The sequence below is a fragment of the Pteropus medius genome, unplaced genomic scaffold, assembly GCF_902729225.1.
Source record: "Pteropus medius unplaced genomic scaffold, Ma_sr-lr_union100, whole genome shotgun sequence".
NCBI lineage: Eukaryota > Metazoa > Chordata > Mammalia > Chiroptera > Pteropodidae > Pteropus > Pteropus medius.
Genome location: NW_024354875.1, coordinates 23301225 through 23310936, shown reverse-complemented (window position 1 = coordinate 23310936; position 9712 = coordinate 23301225). Strand labels below are relative to the sequence as shown.

The 9712-nt window shown below is 36.6% G+C and overlaps 1 protein-coding gene, 1 long non-coding RNA gene and 1 pseudogene across 13 annotated transcripts in view; 2 read left to right on the top strand and 1 right to left on the bottom strand.

The window, feature by feature from the left end:
• ITGB6 (integrin subunit beta 6) overlaps positions 1–9712 on the top strand; it is a 118432-nt gene that overhangs the window by 81402 nt on the left and 27318 nt on the right. For all 12 annotated transcript variants that reach the window (XM_039855641.1, XM_039855640.1, XM_039855650.1 and 9 more), the window contains 3 exons: positions 989–1078; positions 8737–8871; positions 9119–9536. In XM_039855641.1, the coding sequence (XP_039711575.1) occupies positions 989–1078; positions 8737–8871; positions 9119–9536 (643 nt within the window). The remainder of the gene's footprint in view (positions 1–988; positions 1079–8736; positions 8872–9118; positions 9537–9712) is intronic.
• The window catches only part of LOC120597019 (uncharacterized), a 55007-nt gene that overhangs the window by 37683 nt on the left and 7612 nt on the right, over positions 1–9712 (bottom strand). The window lies entirely within an intron of this gene.
• LOC120597299 (uncharacterized) lies at positions 7888–8006 on the top strand (annotated as a pseudogene).

The window sequence follows — 9712 nt, the reverse complement described above, 5'->3', positions numbered from 1 at the left end:
GCCGTCGGGCCTACTTGGTATGGGTGTGATCTACCCATGGATTTTTAAAAGCCTTTGATGATTATAAAGCTATAGTTAATATTGATAAGTATGACTATTTCCTCAAGAAAAAAGTCAAAGTATGCTTGAGAGTCTTAATTTAAGAAGACAGGGAAGTTTACTGTATACTTTAGTAAACTTTTTATTTGAAAATAGTTTTAAAACATAAAACTTAAAGGCGAGGTAATTTTCGACTGTCTATAAAATACCCTTCTTTGAAATGCCTCATCCCTGGCCATGTGGAGTGTTGGTGAACTCATCTCTTCAGGTGGAAATGACATCTCAAGAGAAGCAATGTAGGTGGAGGATGCAAATGGTTTGGAGCTAGGTTCTGACTCATTCAATCGTGTTGAGTTCTGGGTGATTCCAACCAATCCCAGCATGTGCTGACATCCTAAAAGAGTGCTCATTACCACTAGGAAAGGGCAAGTTAACAGTAAGCATTCAAATAATTCGCTCCTTTCCTCCATCAAAAGCGATTGACAGTTAAAACCCTTGGACTGAATGACTTACACAGAAACTTGATAGTGGTGACGGGCCGTTTATACCAAACCTCGGATTCCACAATGTTATAAAAAAGAGAAGATGGCTCCTGGTAGTATGCTCAGAATTTTTTGGATAAAGAATGCTCCATGACAAGAAGATATTATATAAGGTTATGATTATTTGAGACTTGATTCCTGCCGTGATATAAACCACAGCCCTAGACCGAGGCAGTCACTGACACTAGATTTCCCCAGTGGCAACTCTGGCTGGGCCATTTCTCGCTTGAGTGCAGGAAGCTGAATAAGGCAGAGCTGCAGTCTCAGGAGAAAGGCCTGTTTGTTATCAAGAGCCTGTCTCCCCCAGCCAGTTAAATAAAGGTGATCTCAACCTACAGGCCGAACCCCACACTTAACATTTCTCTCTTACAGCGAGCAAAGATTGACATATTCTTTTTTGTTTACAGAATTATGCAAAACTCATTCCTGGAGCTACAGTAGGGCTACTTCAGAAAGACTCTGGAAACATTCTCCAGCTGATCATCTCGGCTTATGAAGTATGATACTTTACAGTTGGCTTATTTTGTTTTTTATTTCTTTGGTATTCAAAAACTAAGATGTGTTTTAGGCAGTTAACTGCATTTTTATTTGTTGGTAGAGAGAGTGCTTCATGCAGAAAATCTCTTTGCATTAATGCAGCCAATATATACATTTTGTTCACTTTATTTGCAGATATCCTCCCTGAGAAGTGGTGACAAAGGTAGAAAAATCATACCCCTGAATATAAAGTTGAGGTTGTTTTTATAATAATAACCAACAGCAGTGTTGTCACCTGCAAAATTTTAATTCTCAAAAGGAACAACGAGTCATAACCCAAGGAAAAAGACACAAAGCGTACTAGGAGTACCACTTTGTAGATTCTCTTCTTTTGGGAACCAGGGAAATTTTCCATTGGAGATTTTACACAAACACACACACTTTTTTTTTTTTTTGCCTTGGCTTTGTAAATTAGTACTTGAGAAAAAAATTGTTCCCTTTAAAATGAGATACATCCTTACAGGGTCTCTATGTTCTTTTTTTTATCTCCATTTCATAACTCAATTCATCAGTGATAGATGGCCAGTTGCCAACACTTTTTTATTTTGGTTCCTAAATATTGTACCCCATTCTTGCCTTTGCTTACTAAGAAAAAATACACACGCACACACACATGCACTCATGCACACACACACTGAGTGATGAAGCTCTAAATAAGGACAGGAATTTAAAAAGTAAATTTTTATAACGCTTTAAAGCTCTGAACAGTAGTTACATAATAACAAATGAATTTCTAATTTTCGATGTTTTAAAATTACAACTAAATCTGATATAATATATATATATATATATATATATATATATATATATATATATATATATATATGCCAATACTTAACATATACTGAACCAGTGTTCCTTAAGTAAATGACATTTTAGAATCATCTTGGAAACTTTTTAAAAATTTAAAAAGGTATGTCCAGATTTCTCTCACAGACATCTTAGAACTTTAAGCGAAGGAAGAGCTACGTATTTTGAAAAAACTCCCTAATAATTTTGACATTGCCCCACCAATTTTGAAACTCACCCTGCGTGGGAAAAGCATAGTATTCTTTCTCAAATATATTTCATTTCAGAATAAAATACAGATGTGTTCATTAAAATTGGAGGATGTTTTTATTTTTTCACTCATATCCTCAGAAACTTCAGTTTTCATAGCTCACATGAAAAATTAACCACCACATTAGCTCATGCTTGCAATTCTTCCGGACAGGAAAGCTTGTCAACGAAATACTAAAAACCCTTCTTCCCCCTTATGCAATAATTAAAATTTTTAATGTGTAAAATCAAATAAAATCACACAGCAATCATCATCTAATTAGAACACACTCGGTTTTCTTTAAGTCAGCACTCTGAAAAGTGTTGGTCACTAGCATCTTCAAAGGAATTAAGCAAATTAGAAAACAGTAAATTATCAAAAATATTTTCCCCTCCTGTCCGACCAGCCTCCTCCATGTCTGTGCTTGCTCAGTCAGAGATTATGTCTCACTTTATGGACTCAAATCACTCACATACCTACAGGGTAGTTGAAATCACATTTGAAGTGAATCTCGTGTCATTTTACTGCTTCCAAATACAGAGACGTGTCTATTTTCTCATACTAAATAATCTTGCTCTGGAATTATAACTGAAACTTTGTGATTCACTGGGTGAAATATGCAACAGATCTTGGCACTTGTTCAAATTATTTTTCTATTTGTTATTTTTAAATGTATCCTAAAAGGGCTTTAAAATATGGGGATCCATAGACTGGATTTCTTTTTAGTTTATAAAGAAAAAGAGTAGGAAAGAATGTATCGAGAGAAAACAGAGAACGCTTCTGACTGACTTCTAGTGAGGCAGAGGCAATTTGTTTATAATTAGTGACTCTGAGCCACTGCTCAATATTTTACAGTGCCATATTGACATTAAAAAAACTCTTAAATGCCAGATGTGTATTCATCTGACCATCATTCACTAATTTCCTTCCTTCCCTAACCACATAATAAAAACTATTGAGATATTAATGCTCTCTACATAATAAAAACTGAAATATTAGTGCTCCCGAGGGAATTTCCTTTTCTGGCATTTAAACTTCAGAAGGGAAGTGACTTGATTTGTTTTGTTTTGTCTGATTCATAGTAGATGCTCAATAAATAAATGAAAGATATGATAAAATACACAAATAAATATTTTATCCTTTGGGAAATTTACATTAAAATATTACTGGTGAAATTTGCAATATGATATTTCATTTATACCAATATTTAGATTTCCTTCATTTTGGTCAAATTATGTCACCCACTATTGCCTAATTGTGGTCATCTACAGACTTTCAGGCCATATCCCTCATTTCTCATTCAGCTCCTGATTCACTGTGTCACTGTTTTCAATACTATACGTGTCTTAATCCTTGATGATTTCAGTCTAAGTGTGTGTGTATGTATGTGTAAGTGTATATATGATGTATATGTATACACGCACACACACACATATATATATATACACATATATACATATATACATATATACATATATATATTCTTACTCATACCCTGACCTTTCAGTTTCTTGAACTCTGGTCCTAAAATGACCTCACCCCCTTCCCACTTAATTACCCTTTCATACTTTCACTCTCTTGTCATTCCTTAAACCTTACCATTGCCAGTAAACTCTTTCATAATCTCAACTACATGCAGCCCATCTCCTGACCTCCACTTCCTGTCTTTTCAGCTCACTGCTTGCTAGTTCCCCTAACATTTCTTTCAACCCATTAGGATCTCCGATTAATTGACCCCCACACCCCTTTGTTACAGTTCCTCATCCTCTTGATGTTTTCTCTTGCCAGGAACCTCAGCTTAAATTCAATTGTTATGGTCATTCCTTAGACACACCCTCAACTCCCCTGCCCCTTATTGCTCCTCTGAGGTTGCTTGAGCAGCTATGGTCCTAGTTAAATCCAACTGTGCTCTCACTCTGCTGAAAGAGAACAGGAAAAACATATGCTCATGCTAACTGGTCTCACTTTAAATTCATGATCATGGACCTCAAGCAGGTCTCAGCAATCAGGCTGTATTATGTTAGTTGGTAATTCAGGAGAGTAACCAGGACTCTCTCAGACATACTTCACAGATAGTTTTCTCCTTCTCAATTGATGGTAATTCCATCTTTCCATTTGTTAGGGCCAAAAAGCTTGAAACGATCCTTGACTCACCCTCCCCTCTTTCTCTTACACTACAAATTTCAGCCATTAGAAAATCTCATTGGCTCTATCTTCAAAATTATTTAGAATTTAATTCAGTCACTGCCTCTACTGCTTGCATCCTGGTCAGAGCCACCATCTCCATTCACCTGAATTATTGTGAAACCTCCTAAATGCTACTTCTCATTTCTACCTTTGGTTTCCTACATTGTTTTCAACAAAACAGCTAGAATTTTGTTTTAAAAATATTAAATACGTTCATATCACTCTTCCGTAGATAACTGTTTGCTCTTTTTATATAGAGTACAAGCTGAATTCTTCATAATGGACTGCTAGGCCCCTCCCAGATCTATTCCCCTCCACCCCCTTACCTGTCTGACTTCACCTCCTGTTGCTCTCCTATCCCTCTGCTCCAGTACAGCAACCCTGGCATCCTTGCTGTTCTGTTCCCAGAACAAACCATGTTTGTTCCTGTCTTGGGGTCTTTGCATTGACTGTACCCTCTTCCTGGAACACTTTTTACAGACATCTGCAGGACTAATTTTTCCTCAATTCCTTGAAATGTCCCCTTCTTAATGAATCCTAATCTACTTTAAAAACAAAGACAAAAACAAAACAAAACAAAACAAAACTGCAGCCTACAACCCCTGCACACACACTCTCTTACTTTTCATTATCCCACCCTAACTTTTTCCGTAGCATTTATCACCTTCTAGTGTGTTACACAATTTTCTTATTTATTAAATTGTTTCTTTTCTGTCTTCCCACACTGGAATATAAACTGCAAAAGGTCAGCTTTTTTAATGTTTTCTTTTGTTGTTGTTTTCCAAGCACCTAGAACAGTGTCTGGTACATAGTGGACATTCAATAAATATTTTCTGAATGCTAAACTTATAATGTAACTAGTTGAAATGAAACAGATTGAAATAGTAAATTTTAATGCTAAATTGGCAGAATTTGAAATCTTAAAACATGATGGGAATATCTTTAGGACTGAGAAATGACATTTCAACCTCTGATGAAAACCGTATTCTGAAAAGTTAGCCTGTGTTGATCTACCGAAAGAGTGACAATATGGGAAAAATACAAAAGCAGAGAAAAGGAGTGACTTAGAATTTACAGCCAGCAAATTAGAATTTGGAGGAGGACAAGGTCATCTTATTAGTCAGTTGGCAAAATTGTACTTAAGGAAAATTTGAAGCTAAATATGTTTTTAAAATCCCAGCAATGAAATAGATATAAGGACTCAAATCCTTTTAGATGAACTAAAGTATAACTTAATTCATAATATTTTACAATTTATTTATATTTGATTTGCTTTTATTTTTAGTAATTTGGTTTTGTCCCCTAAATACAGACTTTTAAAAAAATCTTTTTCCGACTTCAGTTGACAGTCAATGTTATATTAGTTTTAGCTGTACAGCATGGTGGCTAGACATTCATAAACTTACAAGTGATCCCCCTGATAAGTCTAGAAACTTCCTGGCACTATACATAGTTATTACAATATTATTGACTATATTCCCTATGCTGTACCTTATATCCCCCATGACTATTTTGTAATTGCCAATTTGTACGTCTTAATCTCTTTACTTTTCCACCCAGCCTTTCAACTCTCCTTCCATCTGGCAACCATCAGTTAGTTCTCTGTATCTATGAGTCTATTTCTGTTTTGTCTGTTTGCTTATTTTGTTTTTTAGAGTCTACGTATATAGTAATATCACATAGTATTTATCTTTCCCTGTCTGACTTATTTCACTTAACATAATACTCTTCTAGGTCCATCTATATCGTTACAAATGGTAAGATTTTATTCTTTTTATGGCCAAGTAATATTCCATTGCATACATATACCACTTCTTCTTTATCCAGTCATCTATTGATGGACACTTAAGTTGTTTCCATTTCTTGGCTATTGTAAATAATGCTGCATTGAACACAGGAGTGCACATATCTTTTCAAATTAGTGTTTTGGGTTTCTTGGGATAATAAAGTAGTTCTAGGTCATAAAGCCTGGGTCATAAAGCAGCTCTATTTTTAATTTTTTGAGTAACCTCCATACTGTTTTCCATAGTGGCTGCACCAATTTGCAATCCCACCAACAGTGCACGAGGGTTCCCTTTTCTCTACATCCTTGCCAACACTTGTTGATTTGTTGGTGATAGCCACTCTGACTGGTGTGAGGTGATATCTCATTATGGTTTGATTTTGCATTTCTCTGATGATTAGTGATGTTGAGCATCTTTTCATATGTCTGTTGGCCATCTGTATGTCTTCTTTGTAGAAATGTCTATTCAGGTCCTCTGTCCATTTTTTAATTGGGTTATTTTTTTTTTTGGTGTTAAGTTGTATGAGTTCTTTATATAATTTGGATATTAACCCCTTATCTGATGTATTGTTGGCATATACCTTCTCTCATTTGGTAGGTTTCTTTTCATTTTGTTGATGGTTTCTTCTGCTGTACAAAAACTTTTTAGTTTGATGCAGTCTCACTTATTTGTTTTCTCTTTTTTTTCCCTTGCCTGAGGCGATATATCCAAAAATACTACTAAGAGCAATGTCAACAGACTTTTATTTTGTTAAAAAAAAAGGAATAGATAACATCTGAATAGTAACACTAGCTTTCTCCAAAACAGCTCTCCCTTCCATCTTCCTTGACATTCCTCCTCCTGAAAAACCTTGCCTTTCTCTCTCCCTCTACCATGACTTCATATCTAGTCTACCTCTCTTCAATCTACATCATCACATATACCAACCACCCCCAGTTCCTGATCCTCACGCCTCAGGCCAAGGTGAATGCAACAACATCCCAGCTTTCTTGACTCGAGTCTTCCTATCCCCTCAGCTAATTTGTTCTGCACACATCTTCAGACAACTTCCTTGCAGCCTTATTTTCAGTAGATCAGGCCCCTGCTTAAAAGCTTCTAGTAATATTTCCCACAGGGCTTAGCTCATCTCTCTAAACTACAGGGCTCATTGTTGTCTGGTGTCTCCCAGGACAGTTGTGCTGGCTTGGTCTGAGCCCCTTGTCTTTGTTCTCTACTCCTGGCACTGAGCTTTCTCTCTTCTGATCCCTTTATCCGAAATACCATTGTCATCCCCTCCACAAATCTAAATCCAACACAACTGTGAAGGACCAGTCTACTGATACTTCAACCTTCACTGACCACTCTCTTTTCCAAACTGTCTCAAACCCTCATTTGTATTATACAGTTTTTTTAACTTAATGGTACATTGACTGACATTATATGTTAATTGCTTCACTTAGTTCCATTTTGTTTTTGTTTTTGTTTTTCAGTAAGATGATAATTGTCTTGAGGGCAGAAATCTGGTCTTAGACGCATTCCCCCAGACCTGACTCTACACTAAATCTACAATAGGTAGTCAATAAATTTCAATATTGATTTCAAGGCACAGTTTCTTCTACATTTTAATACCCCCCAAATTGGAATATATTTTATATTTAGTGATGTCTTACAGATGCTGTCTGTAGAGCAGAAGTCATAATGTAGTTTTCATTGCCTGCACATGTGTAGACTTGGCCGTAACTATATATGTTGTCACTTCAACTTGTTAAATGCACTTCAAGTCTACGGCTATGCTACCCTAAACAAGCCAGATCCCGTCTGATCTCGGAAACTAAGCAGGGTTGGGCCTGGTTAGTATTTGGATGGGAGACCACCTAGGAAGACCAGGTGCTATGGGCATAAAAAATTAAAAAATAAGGGATTGTAAACTGACAAGGTCCTTGCAATCTGTAAGGTCAACCAAGGGTTGCCTCGCCTAAAAATATTTAAAAAATTATAAATAAAATAAAATAAAATACCTTCAAAAGTGCGTACTATGATTTGATATAAAAATGAAGTAAAAATTATATATGTAGAAATGTACCAAAACAGACCAGCAGGGTATAAAATTGATATCAGTGAAGTAAATATTCATTGTGGTAAGAATGACTACAATTCTGTATTCCTTGCAAAGCGACAACCAGCTGCTTTATGAGACCTGAGAAATGATGATATGTAGAAGAAAAGGAAGCTGTTGTTATATTTTGTTACTAAGAACAAGCAAAAGAATTTCCTTTTTATATGTCAAGCAATGCAACTCGGGAGAATTTGCCAGACCTCAGAATGGATAAAATTTTCGAAGCAGTGTTAGACTGTTGGCATGTATTCATATATTGTGCAGAATAATCTTGAAGTATTTTGTCATAGATTGTCGTAAAATAATGGTGTATCTTATAATCAATGATGTCTTAGATTCGATAAAATACAATTGTGTGTGTGTTGTGCTTGCTTGCTTGATGATACGATGAATTTCTTTTAGACTCGATTTAATTTTATTCATTTTTAGTTTAATGAACATGATTCTTCGATTCTTCTTCTGGCTATATTTTTTGGTCGTGACTTCATTTATCTTGTTATGTCTTTACTAAAGGAACTACGATCTGAGGTGGAACTGGAAGTATCAGGAGACACAGAAGGACTCAACCTGTCATTCACAGCTATCTGTAAAAACGGGACCTTCTTCTCACATCAAAAGAAATGTTCTCACATGAAGGTGGGAGACACAGTAAGTAGATGGCCAATAGATGATCTGAACAAAATATTTGGATAAGTCAGAAGTTACCTTAATGTACCGACACTGAACCTTTTAAGAATTTCAAAAGCGCTTTTCTTTTCTTTCTTTTTTTTCTCCCAAAAGCACTTTTCAAAGATTTCCCAATAAATGTTTTTGGCAAAGCCGATCCCCATATGGCTTTGTTTCCTCTCATGCATTTTGGTGGATAGAAGCAGATAATCGGTATTTTCTTTTCCAGGCTTCATTTAATGTGACTGTGAGTATACCAAACTGTGAGAGAAGAAGCAGGCGCATCATTATAAAGCCTGTGGGGCTGGGGGACACCCTAGAAATACTTGTTACTCCGGAATGCAACTGTGACTGTCAGAAAGAAGTGGAAGTGAACAGCTCCAAATGCCACAATGGGAACGGTTCCTTCCAGTGTGGGGTGTGTGCTTGCAACCCCGGCTACATGGGTCCTCGCTGCGAGTGTGGAGAGGACACGCTGAGCACAGATTCCTGCAAGGAGGCCCCGGATCATCCCTCGTGCAGTGGAAGAGGCGATTGCTACTGTGGACAGTGCATCTGCCACTTATCTCCCTATGGAAACATTTATGGGCCTTACTGCCAGTGTGACAATTTCTCCTGCGTGAGACACAAAGGGCTGCTCTGTGGAGGTAGGCTATGTCTAAATCCACCTTACTCTGCAACTGTGCAAGTATTAAGAAGGGGCTCTGCATCCTCTGCACCCTCCAGTTACCTGGGCATAGTAAGTGTCCAATAGATATTTGTTGATCAAATGAGTAGATTGTTTCTCTTTAGACCTAAGGTAACTGATTTTCTCTTGTTTTTT